This window comes from Pinus tabuliformis, chromosome 1_1, assembly GCF_031772625.1.
Source record: "Pinus tabuliformis cultivar Carrire ecotype Pingquan chromosome 1_1, CPIR1, whole genome shotgun sequence".
Lineage (NCBI taxonomy): Eukaryota > Viridiplantae > Streptophyta > Pinopsida > Pinales > Pinaceae > Pinus > Pinus tabuliformis.
This window is the reverse complement of record NC_142297.1, coordinates 733054186-733077888: the sequence shown is the minus strand read 5'-3', so window position 1 is coordinate 733077888 and position 23703 is coordinate 733054186. Positions and strand designations below refer to the sequence as shown.

At 37.8% G+C, this 23703-nt stretch overlaps 2 protein-coding genes across 2 annotated transcripts; both read right to left on the bottom strand.

Annotated features, from left to right (window-relative positions):
• Nucleotides 1-887: 887 nt before the first annotated feature.
• On the bottom strand, nucleotides 888-11752 carry LOC149216039 (protein trichome birefringence-like 9; the record flags this gene model as incomplete). Its single annotated transcript, XM_089389800.1, has 8 exons — nucleotides 888-1121; nucleotides 1439-1622; nucleotides 1805-1832; nucleotides 2703-2895; nucleotides 8794-8902; nucleotides 10528-10845; nucleotides 11139-11297; nucleotides 11388-11752. Coding segments are annotated over 8 exons (1590 nt in total), but the record flags the coding sequence as incomplete, so codon positions are not given.
• A 52-nt stretch (nucleotides 11753-11804) lies between these two features.
• On the bottom strand, nucleotides 11805-23091 carry LOC149216038 (protein trichome berefringence-like 7). The gene is made up of 5 exons (XM_089389799.1): nucleotides 22807-23091; nucleotides 12838-13325; nucleotides 12640-12747; nucleotides 12111-12500; nucleotides 11805-12020 (listed from the first exon to the last, which is right to left on the bottom strand). Exons 1-5 carry the CDS (start codon nucleotides 23089-23091, stop codon nucleotides 11858-11860), a joined length of 1434 nt encoding a protein of 477 aa, XP_089245925.1. The 3' UTR covers nucleotides 11805-11857.
• Between the last annotated feature and the right edge of the window lie 612 nt (nucleotides 23092-23703).

The following is a 23703-nucleotide window of genomic DNA, read 5'->3' as shown; positions in this document are numbered from 1 at the left end:
TTTTCCTCTCCACCCTTCTTGTCCAAGCCATAAGCTATTGCTAAGGAAAAATATTTACAAAGCTAATAGTAAAACTGTACTTGCAGAGTGATAGTTCTACGTAATACAGAATAAAAGTTCTACATCATAAAAATTATGAAAGGCAAACCAAACTGCAAAAGGCCTGAGACCCAGTACTCTGAAAACCAACCAGATCGATACAACCTGAAACCAAGTACTCTCAATACCAACCAGATCGATACAACCTTTTGTATGAGCTGAATATCCATGTATAAGCAATGAAAAAATAAAGCAAGAACTGTCCAACAAGGCTGCAATTTTTCTTATAAAAATATCTCCCACCGCAACGAGTTCATAACAGAAATTTAATGGCACTCCCCTGCACACACAATTTACATATTAACACTCCATTGCATGCATGCCTGCTTCTAAGTGGTGTCCAGTCCACACTCTTTGCTTAAATGCCAATATCTATTAAGAAAAAACTACTGCACTATTACCAATATGTTGTGTTAACAACATATGACCAGGCAATTGGGTATTTAGATATAGCTGTTGGTTCCAGTGAAAAATACATCCCCACCGATAACGCACAGGAAAATGCAAAAGACAGCTAAAATAAATATTTGAATGAAGGTTAGCAAGAAGATGAGAATGAGATACCATTCTTTTAAAACAATTTTATTATCAAGGCCCACATCTCCATAGTTGTCAATTACACTGTTTGATGATTGATCCATCCAAACAACAACATCCAGACCCCAGAAGATGAGCATGGCTTTGAATACAAGATGGATTTTAATAACAGTGATAATGATATACTTTGTTTGCTTGAATACCAAGAAGCTCCTAGAAGAAATCTACTACACTATATCATTTATTGGATTTTAATTGATACAGGCATTTAGGTCTTCAGAACTGGCTGCTGCTAGCATTTTTGCTTCTACCAACAATGTTCCAACACACAGGAAGATGCAACTGAAATAAATAGCTGTTGCCACATAGTGCTCACACCTCAGACACTCATGAGGCAGGACAACTGCAGAGCTATTCTGCTGCCAAAGTTTGTTAATTAAATTCTTAATTCCGAAAACTATGGAGTATAGCATGAAATCAGGACGCTGCAGAAAATGGACAATTGTTTGCTCTTGTAAAGCTTTTACTTGATAGTGAACTAAAAAATGTGGCACCAATTTGTCCCAGTGAAACCTGCATACCAACTATATTTAACCTCTCTTTCTTACAAAGTGAAAGAATTACCTGAACTGCACTGGTGTACCCATTTTCAAAGTCTCTCCCAGCGTTCCCCCCATTACATCAAAAAAAATGTTGGGACAAATGGGATCGAACTCTGGAGAGTTTTTCCTGTACATCCTCTAGCTCTCTGTCTACACTAGCTATTCCAACTAAAACATCTTGATGTTTCTCCTCGATTCACCCAATAGAGATCGATATCATCTAAAGCTGTTTTGCGACCATCATAGATACAATCAAAGAAAACAGGAACACAGAAGAATATGGATGTTGCATCACCATTATTGCTCGATGTTGGTGGAATACTAGTACTACCCAAGCCACCAGATGCAGGTATGCTTGTATTAAGAAGTGATGAACTGCTACTGCTGCAAGTAATTTGGAAAAATCAGAATGCTACAAAACTATAAGCTGAGATATAACATAAAATATATCAAAAATCCAGTAAATCTTGATTCTCAATTCTGTATGAAAACTTGAAAAAGTACTTATTGTAGAACAGAAAAATGAACAAAAGATAGGAGGAGGAATGCAGTTCCTTAGTATATACCTTTGTGGAAATGTGCATGTCCCAGTACCTGTCATCACAAAATCCGTAAAGGAAGATTTGCATGAGTGCAATGCATTCTCCAGTCTCATACAATTTCAAGCCTCAATTTGTATATCATGTTAACCCATTAAGGGAAGATTTTTGAAAATGTATAATGTCAAGCATATTAATCACAGTGAAATATCTTGAATCTAGCAGAACCAAAACGGTGCACAAAAAACAAAAACGTCTTTTATATTCATATAAACTGGAACAGTAAAATTTGCAGAAGACAAAGTGGGTATAAAGGACACTTAGTATGCATACCCTTAGCTTCTCATAACAAAATCAATAAAGAAAAAAATAATATGCAATATATCCAGGCATAAATGAAAGTTATGTTGCATGCAGAAGAGCAGATTGCCTACAAATATAACTCTCTCTTAATACATCACACAGTTCCATCATTAAACCAAAAGGAAATATCTTGAACAATACAAGTTATCCATAACGAGTGTTTACATTTGAAGGTTGCATGCAGTTTCAAGGCAGAAAACAGGCAGGAAATGGGTCTATAATCATGTCACTTACTTATCATGGTGGAACCTACAATGGGAAAATGTATATCAGCGGAGGATGTCTTTGCATTCAGATGAGCTCAACCAGGCATGGAAGTGGGTAGATGAATCATAAGCATGCAACTCAACTATCATCTAACACAATGTAAAGATGAGACTCAGCGGAAGGTATCCAAGAAGTTGACGCAGTGAAACAAAACAAGCAGACAACAAACTATGTAAAAGTGGATAAAACGTTTATCGTCACCACACGACCATAGGAATCCATATAAACTGAGAAATACAATGAAAAGAAAAACAGGGGGCAAAAAACAAACTTCGCATAAGGGCATATAGCTTACTTGGATCTTGAGTAGTCACAATTGCATTGCCGGCAAAGTCACAAGTACCAGGGGCCATGCCATTCTTCTTGTAGTAGCTGTCAAAAGCATAGCAAGCATGAAAAAAAACAGTATCTGTGTTATAGCACGTGCCACTTTGTTGAATTGCTGTACAGTCTGCACCTCCAAGCCCGCAAGCATAGTCCAGAGCAACCTGCAAGCTTGAATCAGGGGTACCAGGCTTTGCTACACACCAACTTTGGCTGAGCTGGTTGTCAGTGTTGTTGTGGTAGATGTTGAGGGAGGGGTGTAAGGGGTAACTGTTGGGGTGGTAGGGGTTGTTGGTGTGATTGTTGTTGGAGGAGGAGTTATTCCTATTGGTGTTGTGGGTGTGGTTGTGATCGGAGTTGGAGGAGTTGTTGTAATAGGTGTAGTTGGAAAAGTATCAAGCTGAGATCCCAACTCACTTGTCTTGTTCCTGGTAGAGTTAGCTTTATTGTCCAAAAGCTCCCTAGAGTTTGAGCGGAACAGTTCTTCCCCTTCTCTGCTCAACTCCTTCAGCATAGAAACATCCAAAGAACTCATTTTCACTATTATTGTCCATATCCGAGCCCTATTCATGCTTTGGGCAAGAACTTGATCCCTGAGATTTTTGGTCATTAAAAAGGTCTTCATTGTTTCGGAAAGCAGACCTTGATCATTAATAACTATGGGAATATCTGGACAAGCTTGACTCAAGACTAGTTGATGTGGAAGGACAACTACATTACGATACAGACATTGATGCTCATCCTGGATTGAGTGCCAAGGTCCCTACTCCCATCTCTTCTTTTGATTCTTAATGGTGTTTATCTCTAATAGTATATCTGGTATTTTGTTATGCTCTGTAATGGGTCGCTTGTACGAGGGGTTTTTGTATTTTCGGATTAGCTAGTTGATATCTTGTGTATTATGGGATTAGTAGAGAAGTATGAATCCTCCTATATCCTCAGGAGTTAACAAAAATCTTCTTGGTGGTCTGGTGAGAACAACTATGCAATTTTGAGTTATTTTGGTAATACAAAGTGCTTTAATTAAAAAACAAATGTTTATTTTTATATAATTTACAATATTTAGAAATTGAAGTGTATTAATGTTGATATGAGTAGATTTTTATAGATGGATTAGTTAGTTGGTAAATATTCACATGCATCAAAACACTTATGTCATGATAGATATCACATTACAAAGATTCAAAGAAATCATAAAAACCAACTAAATTATAACTTTATTTTAAATTATTATTTTATTATTAATTATTAACAGAATCAATACATAGGTTAAACATATATCCTTTAAAAAATTATGTAACTTGGTTCTTACCATTGAGACTTACTTTCACTTTATTATGGAGATTCTTAACCCATAATAAACTATGTGATAATATTATGGGCCAATAACATTGCTTACTCATATTACATATCCCAAAAAATATAACACATATTCATATGATATGTTTTTTTTAATTAATAAATTTAATTAAAAAAAAACATAACTACTTTAGAAATACATCTCAATTTTTTAATTTATTATTATTTATAAAAATATTTTAAATTGTTATGTAAAAATAAAATCTTTATTATTCATTCAATAAATATTTAATAATTAAATTAAATTTTGAAAATTTTATTCCAAAATAAACCCATCATCAATATAAATAAAGTAAACTGATTAACCTTATTTTATTAAAATATATTTTTGTATTTTCTTTATAAAAATTATCAACCATCCATTAAAATTTGATCAAAGTTTTAAATTGAACTTAGATTTTTGTATTTTCTTTATAAAAGTTATAGACTATCAATTCGAAATTTGAACGAAGTTTTAAATTTAATATTAACGTTGATAACAACATTTTTTGATTTTTTGTTTTGGCATCATCAGAATTCCATGAATATTGTATAATTTGATCATTAAAATGATGTTATTATTATATATATTTAATTACCATTAACTAACAAATAATCTTACTTTTGAGGGAAAACTTATTAAATTTGATTATATCTGACCAGTAACTTTCCTTTTGAGAAAAAAAAAATGTTAAATATGCCTGATAACGATGTTCTGCTGAATCCACTTGAAAGGACACGTTTGGCGGAAGAAAAATGTACTCGATGCCGAAATTTGTTTGCTAAAAGTAATTGCCAGTAAATTATGGAGGTATCCTGATCGAATCGCGTCGGTTGTGAAGATGCCCTTGTACTTTCAAGTTTCACGCAATCCGGTGGGAAATAGACCTCAAACATCTCCCAGGTTCGGCAGCCTCGGTCGCTGGTTCGAAACCGACAAAATACGTGGAGATCGTCTACTGGTTCTTCGGTACTGTCAGAATCGGTCCAATTACATTTACAACGGAGCACTACTCTTTGTGCTGTGTTGGGAGCACCAATTCCATGGTGCGGTTACTATTAAATTTGGAAAGCTTGTGTTGTATTTGGAGCACTAATTCAGTGACGCGGTTATTATTAATGTCGGAGACCTTAATGCTACATTTAATGCTGGTATTGTGCATCCACGAAAGGCTTTGATCTGGACAGGAAAAATACCGGCAAAGATCGGTTCAGGGATGGCGATAGCTTACGCGTTGTCGGCCATTGGAAGGAGTCAGAGGGGTTCGATATTTGTGCTGGACAAATTTTCGAGACTTAGAGTCCAATCTTTGCACGCCCGGGATTTGAGATATTAATTAAAACATTGGCAAGCTCTTATGCTTTGTCTTTAGGATTTTTCGTTGTTTTACCTATATGGCATCTCTAGAGCTCCGCTAATTAGATTAAAGTTTTCGTCTGTCAAGAACTGCAAGATTTTTGTCAGATTATGGTGTATGCCACGCACGAGTGAGGCGTTCTCTGATTCAGCTAGAGCTCCGCTAATTAGATTAAAGTTTTCGTCTGTCAAGAACTGCAAGATTTTCGTCAGATTATGGTGTATGCCACGGACGAGTGAGGCATTCTCTGATTCAGCAAGGTTTGAGCTAGAATCCTATTAAAGTTCAGTGTTTAGCGACCTGTAATCATTCTGCTAGACTTTGATGAATTTGTAGAAAATGCTTTGGCTATGCCTTCTCTCATTCGGCAAAGCTTGAGCTACGTTTAGCGAACAATCCCGTTAAAGTTCAGTTTTTAGCCACCTGTAAGCTCCATTCTGCTAGACACGATGAGTTTGCAGAAAACGCTTTGGCTAGACTTCTTAAGAAATACATCTGGTAGCCTTTTAAGCTTTTCCTTGCTTACTGTTTTCTTTTATGGAGAGCATTGGTAGATTTGGAGTTCAAAACTGACGGATTTAACTGTCATTCTATGGTGAGCATTGGTAGATTTCGAGTTCAAAACTGACGGATTTAACTCTCATGCAACGATTTAGTAAATAAACGCCAAATTTCTACACACGAGATCCCGGCAATAAAACTCGCGCGGCTGCAAAGATTCTCGGTTGAGACCACGACAAGCAGAATGCCCGCTGAAAAATATTAAAAACTAGCAATTGTCCCAAAAGGTACAAAGAGAGGTCGATAGGATTATTAATTTGGAATTGTAAAATTTAGTAGCAAATATTGCAGAGGGAAATCCCATGATATTACAGAATGAAATCCCATCCTATTACAAGTAAAACTGAGAACCAATCTTGTAGAGTGAAATGCCATCATATTACAAAATGAAATCTCATTATACCACAATACAAGTAAAACTGAAACCAATCTTGTAGAGTGAAATCCCATCATATTACAAAATGAAATCTCATTATATAGGATTTATTAGGGTCATTACAGAGAAAATTAGCATAAGTGGAGAGTTGATTCAGAAGGTATGACATGGACTCTGTAGAGTGAATCCCCTAATCTTGTAGAGTGAATCCCATCATATTACAGAATGAAATAGAAGTCTAAAGGATTTATCAGAGACATTACAAAGAACGTTATCACAGTGGAGAGCTGCTTCACAAGGCAGGACATGGATTCTGCTTATTCACCATAGAAACTCTTGTTGTTGAAGATGAGAAGCAGCACAAAAGTAAGTCATTCCACAACTACTACAAACTTACAACAATATTAACATCCTGCAAATATTCTCATCTATGAGGAGCTTTGGGGGCCTATAGATTACAAGAGAATAGCAGAAATTCTTCACTAAACATGTTAGTAGCGTACTGATCATCTTGGCGGTTGGAGAAAGAACTGGTGTTGAAGCTCTTTCCTCACAAACCCAGCAGGGGCTTTCTTGTCATAATTCTGAGTACAAAATTTGACTGTCATTTTCTGCATCTTTCTATTTATATACATTGTTTGAACTCCTGTACAAAATTTCCCACAGAAGAGAAACAAAAGATATTACAATCATATTGTAAGAGAAATGATTTGGCTACTAACAAATGAAAACCAACATGAAATGATGATCTGTATTAACTGCATGTGGGCATCAGACTGTCCTTGTACAGTGACTTAAGCTATTTGGCCAGCAAGAAATGAAAAGAATTCAAAACAAAGATGTTATTATTAATCAAGTTTGACACAAGAATAGATATGCATATTAAGGGACACAACCACCTTTAAAGGAAAAGAAACAAATAATACTAAGATCCCCAGATATATATATAACAATAGTGTGGAGTTATTTCAACGAGGCTTGTCAAGGTAATCCCAGCTATTGTGGATCATGAGGCATTACTTTAAGAGACAATTACGAGATCAGTTTCAAAGCAGATCTGTAGGAGATGGATCAAACAACAGAGCATAACTTTATGCTTTTTGGTAGATTCTGAAAATAGCAATAGAGAAAGGTTTAAATTGTCTACAGGTGATAAGAGATTCCAAACACATTGCAGAGAGGTCAAATGGAAATTTTAATCAGGAAAATTTGCAGCTGGCCCATCATTGGATGGAATCAGAGAAGCAAGGAAAAATTCCATGTCATTATCTTTTCAGCATGTCTGCAAGGGATAAATATGAAGGCTGATATATTGTCCAAGTAAGCACTGAGGATGCAGAACAGATGGATGGAGATGATTGAATACCCCATCTGGACCTTCTCATTCAATCTATTTCTAATCAAGCTATTATAGTAATGACCTTTTGGATGGTTGTTTTGGAAGCAGTGTGTTGTAAAATTTCCATGTTTAAGAAACTGATCGTAAGTAGTTTTCTTTGGTGTCTTGAAAAACCTGGAGGATTGCATTAGGTGAAGGTTTTTGAAATTTCTTAAGAGTTCATGTATGGCACAAAACACACACACATATATATGAGAGCACTGGATTTATCAGAGGGTTGGTGGATGGGAGATCGCTGAAGAAGCTGTGGTCTCTTTCCCAATTTCCCTGTGATCCCAGTTTCTGTGGGAAAACTCTCAACATCCAATAAAGGTTTCCAACTACACTCAAGGGAATCAAGTTTTTCTTAAACTCTCAATGAAATTTTGTTTTTTCCTTCTAGCAGAACCCTTTCATTCAGATGTGCTTTTGCATGCTGCAATCTAGAAAAACTTGTTGTCACTTTCATCTTGCCAAAACATGAGGAGTGTAAGTTTCAGACAATAATCTAAAAAGATTTTGCGAACAATTTTTGTCATGTTTATCAAGCCAAAGCATGAAGACTCTAAGCTTCAGAGAAAATTCCATCTTTCAAATTAAACAACATAACATTACAAAACATGCAAGTCCAGAACATAATTTTTTTTAAACTCACAAAACTAATTTCATTACTAATAATTGGGCAAAAGTTAAAACATTGCTTCCTGGAAGAGGGCACATATAGATATATATTAAAGAAAGGGTTGACACGAAAATAAAACACAAATCTCTGTTCTTAAAGTAGTCTTAAGCATGGAATACAATTCAGATTATTTTTTCTGGCTGACTACCGACCCTAAAGAGAGGGGAATTAGTTTAAAAACGTTTTGCCTGCTGGAAACCACATTGAGCTAGCACAGAATCCAACTACCAATTAACTCATAAAGTCACATTTAACTTCAGATACAAGGCATCGCACTAGATATATGGAAGCTTATGTAACAGAAGCTACACATAATGATTTGATCTTAGAGAAAAGCACAACTCAGCAAAACATAGTATGTAATTGTACCTCAGCCAAGGAATTGTGCAGATTGAGCTCCTCCTCAGTCGCTTTTCGTAGCTCACTGATTGATGATTTATCATCGTCATCATCTGCGCAATCCTCTGCCATCTTGTACCTATATGCAACCCATGAAAGCATCCATTTAGGCAGACATTTATATTCAATACAAATCTATGGCTTGGTGTATAAAGAAAGAAAAGCCAACAACCAGAGTCGTCTTTCTTGTATTTCTTTACATTCATCAATTTGTGAATATAACTATTAATGGCTGATAACAAGTTCAAAACACAAAGATGTACAGTACATGACATGTGCAACAACACCCTCAGTGAGAATTCCTATGGCTAAATACCAACTGTGTTTGCAATTGTAGCAAATGACAAGCCATTTGATTAAAGACTGCCCTCTTGAATATCTTGCACTGTAGAGGAAACAAAAGTTAAAAACCCAGCCTGTGTCATCTTCGTCAAGTATATTTGAGGCCCAAGACCTCATACAAACATCTATGTTTAACGCAGAATACTAATGTAAGATTTGGTAATAATAAAAAATGTCAACAATCAGACTTGTGATTCTCTTATTTCTTTATTATATATTCATCTCTTCGAGAAAACACAGAGATACAGAGCGTGAGATGTGCAATAAATTTTGCCCGCCAAGTTTTGTGCATTATTGAATATCTTATTATAATAAACTACATTAATAACAACCACAAATAAAACATCCACAAGGCATGAGACTAAAATTATTTCAGCCAAAAACCTATTGCATATCCATTTTAAGTATATTGAATGGCACATTTCAATTGCTCAGATTCAGTTAACCCTTAACATACCCTCAGGTCCATCTCTGCACTTCAGTATCTGGTGTCCAACACTAAGAGTATTATCAATTATATGGAAATTCATTTCTCAGTGTTAATTGATTGATCAAATATAATTGCTTGGAGGTCCTTACATTGAACTGGGAGTTATATATAGATAGCAACCTAACAAGTTTATGTAATATGCACAGCTCTAGTGTTTACACATCCTAAGTTTGTTATACAAATTTGGATACTTGGATATGTTTCTAGTTTGGAATTCAAGCTTTTTTCAGAAACAAGAATAGAAACAAGAATTGTAACTTGATCAATACCAACTTACCATTCAATTAAGAGCAGTGGACAACAGACTTCAACAGACTTCATCTGAAGGCATGATGCAAGAACATACTGTTAAACAACCCGCTGTGTCGAGACTCCAGCTATTCTCAAAATAGAATGCATATCATACAAAAACAACTAATTTATTTATGAGATACAAGAGGTTGCAACAAGCAAAAACCATGAGTGGCAACAAAAGAAAAAGGTTCCTGCTTCATAAGCACATGCTCTCGAGCTATGATACATACAACGCATGATATATGAGAATGCGACCCAACTTTAAGCATAGATTGCACTATGGGCCATGATGTTCTACTGACAAAAAGGTCATGGTTTCCCATTCTACCATTCCGGCAACTTATTAATTTCTCCAAAAAAATACCATCTCAGCCCTGGTTCAGGGGGTATATGCTAAGAACATATAACAAACTCTTCTTTTCAGCAGGTCTTCCTGTTGTTTATGTATCAACCAATTCAACAATCCACCTCCCATTTTGTAGGAAATGGTATTGAGGAAACAAATTTTACATCCAAACAAGTAGATTACTTGTTGATGCTATCCCTTGCTGACCCCTGTGCTTCTATCTATTGCATACCCACTTGCAAGTAAGTAGGCGTAAAGAAGATTATTCCATGTGTCTGGCACCCCAGGTAGACACCAATGGCTGCAATCTTGCCTGTACATCAGAGCTGTTCCTTTTCCTTCCCCTAAATAATACAATGAGGGATGACCATCCTTCCTGAATTCTGTTAAGTATGTTATGTTCAATAACTGAGCATTCTTCTTGCCACTGAGTTGTTTGATTGCTTCAGACATGATTTGATTACTTACTAGCTCCCTTTGAAACCAAGTAGAATTTACCTCTGCCCGAGTTTCCTTATGACACTGCCCTCCAGTATTCCATGACCCTCCTCTGCATTTAAAGATGTCAAACAAGACACTTGATGTCAGAGATTCAGCTTTGCAATACAAGTAGCCTTGAAAGTCATCAAATCCTACCATTTAAGAGGAAAGCATGGTGTAGTGTTTGTGCCCTGAGTTTCACCAGCTCAAAATCAAAATCAAAATATTACATAGAAGAATGGTTTTAATTTCCTTTTTCATGTCCATTACATACATTCTCCATCTTCTGAACTGAAAGCATTTGCCAGCAAATTTTATGAATAAATCATTTCTCTAAGTTTAGACCAGTGAAGCCAAAACTACCTGAAGTGAACAGGAGAATAACTGCGCAAGAACACATGGGTTTTCTCAGATTTGGCATGCTGGAGGACCCATTGAACCCATGTCTTCATTGCTCTCCTTAGTCCAGTTTCGACATCCATCTTCATGTCCACAGTATTTCCCTCCTGGAAATAACAACCCCTGCAAAAAACTTCTATCAAAATATTCCAATCCCCTCAAACTGACATAGTTTCTTCTCTCAAAAACTAAAGACCAAAAAACCATGCATACCCTCTTATTGTCTTCTCATAGTTCCACCAGTGTCCTGTGTTGAAAATGAGCACATCTACATTAGACCAAAGATGTGAAGTATAATCCATGGCATTGACTTTAAGCGTGGTTCGAACCTCAGGAGGAGCTCCCCTAGGCGGGCGGCCCTGGAAAACAAAAAACGGTGACATGTAATATTCTACTGTACAATTATAATCTTCAAATTTGAAGGACAGAAATCCCTTGTGCTTTGTGATGGGATTTCCGTGGACTTCGTAAATCCGGGACTTGTTCGGGATTGCTCCGGATAGCATGCAAATCAGAGACTCCCACTGGTTCCTTCCAATGGAATCCCCTACAAACACCACACGACTGTTCCGAATCCTTTTTCATGTCCATTACATACATTCTCCATCTTCTGAACTGAAAGCATTTGCCAGCAAATTTTATGAATAAATCATTTCTCTAAGTTTAGACCAGTGAAGCCAAAACTACCTGAAGTGAACAGGAGAATAACTGCGCAAGAACACATGGGTTTTCTCAGATTTGGCATGCTGGAGGACCCATTGAACCCATGTCTTCATTGCTCTCCTAAGTCCAGTTTCGACATCCATCTTCATGTCCACAGTATTGCCCTCCTGGAAATAACAACCCCTGCAAAAAACTTCTATCAAAATATTCCAATCCCCTCAAACTGACATAGTTTCTTCTCTCAAAAACTAAAGACCAAAAAACCATGCATACCCTCTTATTGTCTTCTCATAGTTCCACCAGTGTCCTGTGTTGAAGATGAGCACATCTACATTAGACCAAAGATGTGAAGTATAATCCATGGCATTGACTTTAAGCGTGGTTCGAACCTCAAGAGGAGCTCCCCTAGGCGGGCGGCCCTGGAAAACCAAAAACGGTGACATGTAATATTCTATTGTACAATTATAATCTTCAAATTTGAAGGACATAAATCCCTTGTGCTTTGTGATGGGATTTCCGTGGACTTCGTAAATCCGGGACTTGTTCGGGATTGCTCCGGATAGCATGCAAATCAGAGACTCCCACTGGTTCCTTCCAATGGAATCCCCTACAAACACCACACGACTGTTCCGAATCCTCTCCAGAAAAGTGTTTGCATTGAACCTAAAGTTCAATTCAAACAAGATATTAAATCTATCTGATGAATGTTGAGAAGAATATGAGCTCAGAAATACACGCACAGATAAACCAGAGATTTCAAACTTTTAAAGACACAACATTTAGCATCAAAGGTCTGAGGGACCGGAAAGAACAGAGCTCATGGCGAGGCCATGTCTTCATTGCTCTCCTAAGTCCAGTTTCGACATCCATCTTCATGTCCACAGTATTGCCCTCCTGGAAATAACAACCCCTGCAAAAAACTTCTATCAAAATATTCCAATCCCCTCAAACTGACATAGTTTCTTCTCTCAAAAACTAAAGACCAAAAAACCATGCATACCCTCTTATTGTCTTCTCATAGTTCCACCAGTGTCCTGTGTTGAAGATGAGCACATCTACATTAGACCAAAGATGTGAAGTATAATCCATGGCATTGACTTTAAGCGTGGTTCGAACCTCAGGAGGAGCTCCCCTAGGCGGGCGGCCCTGGAAAACCAAAAACGGTGACATGTAATATTCTACTGTACAATTATAATCTTCAAATTTGAAGGACAGAAATCCCTTGTGCTTTGTGATGGGATTTCCGTGGACTTCGTAAATCCGGGACTTGTTCGGGATTGCTTCGGATAGCATGCAAATCAGAGACTCCCACTGGTTCCTTCCAATGGAATCCCCTACAAACACCACACGACTGTTCCGAATCCTCTCCAGAAAAGTGTTTGCATTGAACCTGAAGTTCAATTCAAACAAGATATTAAATCTATCTGATGAATGTTGAGAAGAATATGAGCTCAGAAATACACGCACAGATAAACCAGAGATTTCAAACTTTTAAAGACACAGCATTTAGCATCAAAGGTCTGAGGGACCGGAAAGAACAGAGCTCATGGCGAGGCCGCGTAAAATATTTTCACAGGACCAAGAAGGAGAAAGGATGAAGCATGCCCTCCTGGTTTTCGGCCTCGATCTGATCTGTAACGGCACTTGCCCTTATTTTGCGATGGCTAGGTCGTGCAGCATGAACTCCCGTAATACGCAGGTAATGAGGTGTCGTAAAAAGTCAGTTCCTGAACAAATACGCAAACAAATTGCTCGCTATATACCCGCTAAGTCGTTTCCCTGAACAAATACGAAAAACATTGCCCACTCCGCCAGGTGTCAGCATGAGAATAAGCCTGAACAAATACTAAGCAAATTGCCCAGTCCGCCAGGTGTCAGCGTGAGAATTAAAAGGACGACGAAAGTCCCTTTCAAAGGAAGGCCTATCGGCCTAATAAGCGTAATACGAAAATTGTTTGCCGCAGAACTCTCCACGTGTCAGCACATAACGCGATTGCAGAACTCTCCACGTGTCAGCACGAGGAACAAAGGGACGACGAAAGTCCCTTTCAAAGGAAGGCCTATCGGCCTAACTAAAATAAATAAATAAAATTATAAATAAAGTTAAAAAATAATTGTGGATTATAAATCTCCCCAGTGGCTTTTCCATCACATTTCATTTTCTATATGAATAAATAAAATTATTAAATTATATATTTTAAAATATATTTGCACCGTAAATCAGACCTCCAAATTATATTTATATATATATATATATATATATTAAAAATAGATTTTATTTTTAATATCTGTAATTTAATTATAGAAATAATTTTAATGTTACTTAAATTATCCACCATTTTTCTGTGAAAGTTTTTTTTAATAACACGGGCAGAGTACTTCCCATGAAGCACTTTTATGATGTACTGAACTGACCCGGTGAATAATGCATTTAATCAATATCCCTCAACTTGTATCTTCAACTCCCTATGACTTTACTCAACTTTCGAGTGGGAGGATTCGTTGGATGTTGAATTTAATTTTGAATCCATGGAGTACCCATGTTGAATACTTTCGATGGACCCTACTACACAAAAAATGTGAAGTACATTAAAAAAATATATATATGTGTGTGTGTGTGTGTGTGTGTGTGTGTGTGTATGTGTGTCGGAATATATAAGAAAAATACAACCTACAAGTGCAATTAACCTAAAAGACATATAGATATTATATAAAATAACTATATAAGAAGAGCACCAAAAGAGTATGCCTGCCATTTATATCAAGTATAAAAAAATTGTCCAAATCCATGATAGCAGTTGTTGATGTATGCACTTGTAGTTTATCTCTCTAGGAGGATCACAATAGCCACATTTTGATAATGCATCTGTGATGCCATTTTGCACCCGAAATATATGAGAAAAAGACAACATATCAAATATTCCAATCAAATTTTTTATCATGTGCATCTAGAAAGTGTGGGGGGATTAAAGGAAATCTCGTCAGCAACCCATCGAATGACTGCTTTTGAGTCACCAAATATATCTCTATCCTTGATGGAGAACCAGTTACCACAAAATAAAACACTCGCCCTCGTGTTAGTTCCCAAACCATTAATCCAGATAAAATGATAAAAGTGTCCAAGTTTTATGACAATGAAGGAACCACTCCCACATTTGTTCCTATTTCAGGCCCCATTGAAGAAATCGACCAGATATCGCTATCTAATCTCAACAATTTTGATGCATCGCTTCGAACACTTTCCAACCCAAGGACCAATCTCATTGAATCGAGAACAAATATTTATAGTAATCCAATTGATGTCCACATGAAGATCCTCGAAAATGCTCTTGTTTCTGCACTTCCATATTCTCCATATGACAAAGATAGGCAATGTATGATATTTTATTATCCATACTTTCAATCCTTCATATAGGTAGGCACCGATGAAGAATACCAAGTTGTTTTGATCTTCAAAATGGACAAGACAGATCACCATATGGAAATCTCCATCAAGCATATGAGTAGAAGGTGGGTCAAATCCTCATGGGCGCCCTTGCATAAGATGAACCATCTTGGGTCGATGAACCCATGATAACATAAATTGTGTTGGGATATTCCGACACATAGGAAATAGTTAAGTACAACTTGGTCTAGTATAGAGTTAGGTAAAGTGTGTTTCTTTACCTTGTACATTTTGTAACTTACAATCCGACGGTCACGATATGTAGTGATCCGACGGTTCATTCTCTCCTCGGTATTACTGACACTTGATCCGTGGCTTAACACCCGATTGGTCCATGATTTATATTTAAAGCGCATGGAGGGTCATTTGTAGGGTAATCCGTCTATGAGAGAAGCATATGTAAATTTTCATTCTTTTATTAATAAATTGCCTGAAGTGGCCGCGTTGGCTCAGGCCGTGGACTGTTTCCCTCTTTGAGGGTTTTAACCACGTCAAAACACTGGTGTATTGATCTGTGATCTGTTTGTGAGCGGTGTCCTTTCGTGTTCCGTCTGAGGAACTTACCCTGTAAATTCCTACATGGTATCAGAGCTATTTGAGGGTCGCGTCCGTTGGTGATCCAAATCTGAAGCCGGTAGAACTGCATCCGACTGCCGTTTCCTAGATCTACTGTTTCTGACTGCTTTCGGGCCGAGAGGACTGCTCTGTTGTGTTGGGAGCATCTATTCCAGTGAGGAACCCCTTTCGTTTCACGCATAAAGGTTTCCGGTAGCCCTAGCTGCGTCATTTTTAAGATCTGGAGGTATACAGTGTTTATTTGCAGTTTACAGTTATTTTCTCTCTGTTTATTTCGGTTTCGGTTTATTTAGCTTTTTTATTACCGGATCTATACCTTTCATTTCTGCGTATGCTCTTTGCCCTGCGACTCTGTGCGATCTGGGCAAATGAGAAACAGAAAGGAAGGATTTTTCTCATGCGTATGCTCTTTTCCGCTGCGCCTTAGTGTGATCTCGGAAAATCAGAAACATTGAGGAAAATATTTAGTTTCTGGCTAAAGCTAACTTTGAGCAGCAAGCTTCATTTTTGAAAATATTTAGTTTTTCGGCTAAAGCTAACTTCGAGCCGTAAGGTTCGTTTTTTTTTTGTATGTCCGTGTTGGGTTTTGTGTTTTTTGTTTTGTAGGGAAAAAAAGCCTTCTCAAAGCAAGCACGCAACCCAAAGCATCAACCCCCTCCCCCTCTCTCTCTCTCTCTCGAACTTTTTGTATAGCTCACTTGGTGCAAAGCTAATTTATGAGAGTAGAGGTCTTGGGTTCAAGTCTCCATTTTTTTGGGGCGGAAATTTTCATTTCTGCACATTCCCGCACTTCGTCAGCGGCTTCATCAATTTTTTTTCAAAAAGCCATAACTTCTTCATCCGGAAGCCGTTTTCAGAACCGTTTTTTTTTAAACGACCTAATTTTTCGAGATCTTTCCATTGGTACACTTAGTTTCAGCATCTACAACTTCAGTTTTTGTTAAAAATGGAAAGTCCATGCCAAGTCATTCTTGATAACACTAACTACCTCCAATGGTGGTCCTATATTGTGGATTTACTTAGAAGTAAAGGTCTTTACAGAATAGCCACAGGCCAAGAGACCAAATCGAAAGATGAAGATAAGGCGGCTAAATGGGAAAATAGGCAAGACCAAGCACGTGGGTTGATAGGGATGTCTATTTCTCCAGATCTTAGATTCCATATTGCAGAACTTGATACTCCTGATGAAGCACTGCAACAAATTACTAAAGTCTTTGGAATTAAAAATGAACTTAAATCCCATCAACTTAAAAATGAATTGCTTACATTGGACTCTAATAATTTTTCTTGCATTGAAGATTTTTTGTCCAAGTTCAAGACCCTTAGACTTCTCTTGGAAGGTGTTAAGGTTAAGAAAGAAGATAGTAGCCTTATCTACTCCATTCTTACTAAGTTGGGACCAGCCTATTCTATGTTTGTTTTCACCTTCCATTCTACAAGAGAATCCTTCATTTCTCAAGGACAAACCTACAAGTCCCCTTCCTTTGATTCCTTTTGTGATTCTATAATAAGAGAACAAGAAAAACTCTTACACCTTGGTCTTCTTCATCTTGGAAACTCTTCTAAGAAAGCATTAGCCGCCCAACAGCAACCAAATCCAAAGAATCCTAAGAAGTTGTATCCTAAAAAGAATGGTCCTAAACCAAACAAGGGTCCTAAGCAATTTCAGCCTCAAAATGAAAAATCATTTCAACAAAATGATAAGACAAATAAAAACAAAGGGAAGAAGACTGATAGACATTGCAACTTTTGTAATCGAGATGGCCACTTAGAATCCAAATGCTTTAAGAAGATGGAAGCCTTGGAAGCAGCAATGAAGAAGCATAACATCCATTTGGATCAATCTTCAACTTCAACTTCATCTTCAGGAATGACACTTTCTGCATGTGGTTGTCAAGCATCTCGATCTGGCTATGCACTAAATGTATCTTCTTCTTCTCATTCTCATGAGTGGCTCATTGATTCTGGAGCTTCTTATCACATGGCCAAAAACAAAGCCATGTTTTCTTCTTTAAATGATTGTAACACCAAAAATATATATGTTGGTGATGATAGATCTCTTAGCGTTGTAGGGACTGGAACTGTTCATCTAGACAATGGTCAGTTTAATGATGTATTATGTGTTCCAACCTTATCCTGCAACCTTCTATCTGTATATCAGATAACCCATTCAGGTGAAGGTAAAATCGTTGAATTTTCACCTCACGATGTTGTAATTAAGGACTTAAGAGATCCTAGACAGATTTTAGCTATTGGCATTGCTGACGATTCTACAAGGTTGTATAAGTTTCACAACTTTGGGTCATCAAATCTTCCCTCAGTATTTGTTGCTCATAATGATGAAGTGAGCAAACTTTGGCATGAGCAATTTGGTCACTTAAACTATCGCTCTCTTCAGAATCTATGTAAAGAAAATATGGTGACAGGTCTTCCCATGGTATCTTGCAGAGATGGTGTTTGTTCCGGATGTGTACTCGAAAAACATCATCGGGACAGTTTTGAAAAACGTGCCTCTTGGCACGCCTCAGCCCCTTTACAGCTCGTGCATAGTGATTTATGTGGTCCACTTCCAGTTGCTTCATTCTCTGGCTACAATTATTTCTTAACTTTCATTGATGATTTCTTCAGACGCACTTGGGTATACTTCTTAAAACTCAAGAGTGAAGTATTTAACATGTTCTTGGCCTTTAAGGCTTTTGTTGAAAAACAATCTGGACATCAAATTCTTAAGCTAAGATCTGATAATGGCGGAGAATATGTTAAAAACACATTCATCAACTTTTGCACTGAGAATGGAATTCAAATGCAACATACTGTTCCATATACTCCACAACAAAATGGTGTAGCTGAAAGGAAGAATCACACCTTAAAGGAAATGGCTAATTGTATGCTTCAATCTAAAGGACTTAGTCTTAATTATTGGGCAGAAGCAATTAACTGTGCAAATTACATAATAAATCGCACTCCTACTAAGGTTTTAAAGAATATCACTCTAGAAGAAGCATGGAGCTCAATCAAGCCAGATGTAAGTAACTTTCTTGTTTTTGGAAGTGAAGCATGCGCCCATATTCCAGATGAGAAACATAAAGCTTTAGAACCAAAGAGTGAAAAATGTATTTTTGTTGGATATTCTGAAGATGTCAAAGGATATAGACTTATTCCACTTAAGTCCAAAAATGTTATCATTAGAAGAGATGTAAAGTTTGATGAAAATATATCGGCCTGCGAGCCTAGTTCGGCGGATGTGCCACCTCTCCCTATCTCTTCTACTCTTGAAAATATTTCTTCTTCAGATGATGAAAGCGAGGATGAAAATCCTCCCCCACCTTCTCAGGATCCTCCTTCAGCTCCTCAGCTTCCAAAATGGGTCTGTGCTACTCGGGATGCAGCAGGTGATCTTGCCGGTGATCCTACAAATCAGCGACGTACACGTTCTCAGTTCGAGAGAGCCTCTTCTTTATTGGCTCAAGCTTCAGTGAATTATGATCCTGACACCTTTGCAGAAGCTTTAGGCCATCCAGATTGGGAAGCAGCTATGAATGAAGAATATCATTCATTATTGGCAAATGATACATGGGATCTTGTTCCTCTTCCAAAGGGACGAAAACTTGTTAGATGCAAATGGGTTTATAGAACCAAGTATGGACCAGATGGGAAAGTTGATAAACATAAAGCTCGTCTTGTTGCTAAGGGTTTCTCACAAGTTGAAGGCATTGACTATACTGAAACCTTCTCCCCTGTTGCCAAAATGAACTCTATCCGCCTTGTTCTTTCCCTTGCTGCCTCTTTCAAATGGGAAGTCCATCAGATGGATGTTAAATCCGCCTTCTTGCATGGGGAATTGCATGAAGAAATCTATATGGAACAACCTATTGGCTTTATACAAACAGACTCCAGCCTTGTATGTCAGCTTAAGAAATCCCTTTATGGTCTCACGCAAGCTCCTAGAGCTTGGTATGCCAAAATGGATAACTTTCTTTTAGAATCTGGCTTCTCTAGGTGTCATTCTGACAATACTGTCTACACCAAGAAAGTGAGCAAGTCTCTTATCATTTTTGTTCTTTATGTTGATGATCTTATCCTGACTGGTAGTGATCCCAACCTTATAAACCATGTGAAGTCTAGCCTTAAAAGGAAGTTTGAAATGACAGACTTAGGACACTTACATTATTTTCTCGGCCTTCAAGTCTTGCAATCCAAGGAAGGTATTTCCCTTTCTCAGTCCAAGTATGCCTGTGATATTCTACGCCACTTTCACATGGAAGACTATAAGCTAGCCCCTTCTCCCTTTCAGTCTGGAGTCAAACTTTCAGTCACTTGTACTTCTCCTGAAGTTGATGCTACCTTATACCGTCAACTTGTAGGAAAACTTTTGTATCTAACCCATACTCGTCCTGACCTTTCCTTTGTTGTTGGCCTTTTTGCTCGATTTATGCAAAACCCACGTGAAATTCATTGGAAAGCAGCTAAAATAATACTTCGTTATGTTCAAGGTACAGTTCAGTTTGGGATTCATTACAGTGCCGAAGCATCTCCACTATTGGTTGGTTTCATTGATTCTGTTTGGGCTGGTGACCCTGATGATCGGAAGTCTAATGCAGGTTATGTGTTCACTCTTGGTTCAAGACCTATTACATGGGCTTGCAAGAAACAAGGTTCCATTTCTCTTTCTTCCGCAGAAGCAGAATATCGTGGTGCCGTAGAAGCTAGTAAGGAAGCCTTGTGGCTTCGTCAGATCCTGTCAGAGTTTGGCTTTCAGCAGCAGCATCCGACTACACTTTGGTGTGATAATCAAAGTGCCATTCAGCTATGCAAAGATCCAGTCCAACATCAGCACAACAAACACATTGAACTGCACATGCACTTCATCGGAAAGCTCATTCATGACCATGTTCTTGAAGTGCAATATTGTTCAAAAGATGATCAAGTTGCAGACATCTTTACAAAGGCTCTCACAGAGGCGAAGTTCACTAAACTTCGATTTATGGTTGGAGTTCAGGAAGTTGTCACTAAGGGGGGATAGGCTCTAGTGCCTCCTTCCTTCTCCTATTGTGTCATATTTGTAAATCCTTCAATCTTATCCCAAGTTGTTCTTAAGGGGGGATGTTAGGATATTCCGACACACAGGGAATAGTTAAGTACAACTTGGTCTAGTATAGAGTTAGGTAAAGTGTGTTTCTTTACCTTGTACATTTTGTAACTTACAATCCAACGGTCACGATATGTAGTGATACGACGGTTCATTCTCTCCTCGGTATTACCGACACTTAATCTGTGGCTTAACACCTGATTGGTTCATGATTTCTATTTAAAGCGCATGGAGAGTCATTTGTAGGGTAATCCGTCTATGAGATAAGCATATGTAAATTTTCATTCTTTTATTAATAAATTTCCTGAAGTGGGCGCGTTGGCTCAGGTCGTGGACTGTTTCCCTCTTTGAGGGTTTTAACCACGTCAAAATACTGGTGTATTGATCTGTGATCTGTTTGTGAGCGGTGTCCTTTGGTGTTCTGTCTGAGGAACTTACCCTGTAAATTCCTACAAATTGTCACATGTTAGGATTTTATTTCTCCCTGCCAACCAACTAAAGCAAATAATGTTAAGTGGAATCTGCCATGACTGAATATTTTTAAACCATGCCTAATCGCTAGTGACTTGTTGGGACTGAGTGGTAAAGTTATAAACCTCCTTCACGGGTACCATACCATGCTTAAGCTTCCCATCCCAAATGAAAATGTCCTCCTTATCCCTTAGAAATATATTGTCCATGGAAAGATCATTGACATATCTATCCCAAAATACGGCAAGATCACCGTAAATGCCTAGATCTCGTGAGCTGAGCCAAGTACGACATAGAGTAATAGGAGCTTGAGCCACCAGAATTTGATTCAGATAGTAAATTCCCATATTATGAATATGTCGAATGAGCAGAATAAGCATTGTATAGTCCCCTAAAAAACCCCAAATCAGATCCAATCTGAGCTCAACCTACTATGATTTCCCATCTGATATTGTTAATCATCCATATTTCAATTTTCATCATGCCTCTCTAATATAGGACATCATTCTTGGAGCCCTTTCCCCATTCTTTATCCACTCAGACATCGACAAATAATTGAAGTATTTCTCTTTTATAATGGATTTCCAAATTGTTGGAAACACTAAGAGGGGGGTGAATTAGTATTTCTTTTCAATTGTTTGTTTTACCAGTTAGATCACTTATATTTAGAACACAAAATGAACAATAAGAATAAATGATTTTATTAATTTCTTCTTTACAATAAATCAAATACAATATATGTAGGGCTCCAACCCTAGATGAAGACATCGATCTTCAATCTCCAAGGCTCCAACCTGTATTTGCCAAGCACTGACTTGGACTTCCAAGGCTCCAACCTTGTCAATTTTGAGGCACCAACCTCAAGGGCTCCAACCCTATGTCTGGTTTAGGCTCCAACCTAGTTTCTTGAGGACTCTAGTCCTCCAAGGCTCCAACCCTATCCTCCAAGGCACCAACCTTGTATTTTTGAGGCTCCAACCTCTTGGGCTCCAACCCTTACTTTACTTCGTCAAGATGTATTTGGTTATACTTCACGGCTCCCAATGTTTTCTTAAACAAGCCTTGTCAATCTTCAGTTATGCCTTCCCTTAATCTCCACGTCACATCATCAATGACAACCTTGTCTTCTTAGAAGGTATCGCCACTGCTCTTCATGTCACCCAAACAAAATCTCCAAGGTTACCTCATTATGGCTTCAATGCATCATGGTATTCAATGATCTCCACAAATCTTCAATATGTTGCTTCACAAAGTTCTCCAACTCTGCACTACTCTATTCTCAAGAAAAGACTTCAACAAGCTCTATTTGTCTAATCCCAATAAATCAACACTTCGACCAAGACAACTATGACAAATTCGACCACGATAGCTTCAACCACGGAAACTACGGCATCTTCGACCACGGTAGCTTCAACCACGACAACTATGGCAACTGCGACAACTTCGACCATGACAACTACAACAGCTTTGACCACGACAACTATGGAAACTTCGACCATCGTAGCTTCAACCATGACAACTATGGTAGCTTCAACTACAACAATTGCGACCATGACAACTACAGCAACTTCAACCATGGCAACTACGGCAACATCGACCACGGCAACTACGATAGCTTCGACCACGGCAACTACGGCAGCTTTGACCATGGAAACTACAACAACTTCGACCATGACAACTTCTTTGCTCCTAGCTCGAACATGTGGGAGACTATTTAACCCAAGAATAATTCCACAAACTTGTCTTCCTTGCTTTTCTAGGTTGCGGCTGCTTCTCTACGTCTTGTCTTGTCTCCACCGAAAAATCTGAGCTTGAATGGACGAATTTAGGTTTATATTTATAGTGGTTTCTCCATATTCTAAAGGGACACGTCTCTTTGCCAAGAGTAATGAGCCTACTCAAGTCCGCTTGGAAAGTTTGACAATTTTTGACATATGTTGATTTCAAAAATTGATTTCTCTTCAACGGTAAGGAATTTAGGGGCATGTAATAGCTCGTTAGAAAGAGGAAAAATACCTCTACACTCCTATGCCAATCCCATCCTTAAATAGGGTCATTTTACCACCAATAAAATTATTTTTGTGAGACTATCATTATTATTTTATTTATGGCAGCCATTAGGATTTTAGTTTTAGGGATCCAATGTTTAGGGCTCCTTATTTATAGAATTAGGTCATCAAGATGCTTAGGATTAGGGCTTCCTTAAAAGTATCATGGGCATCAACAAGATTAGGGTGCCTTTTCAATATGTATTCATGGGCATCTTCATTTAAGGCTTTATCATC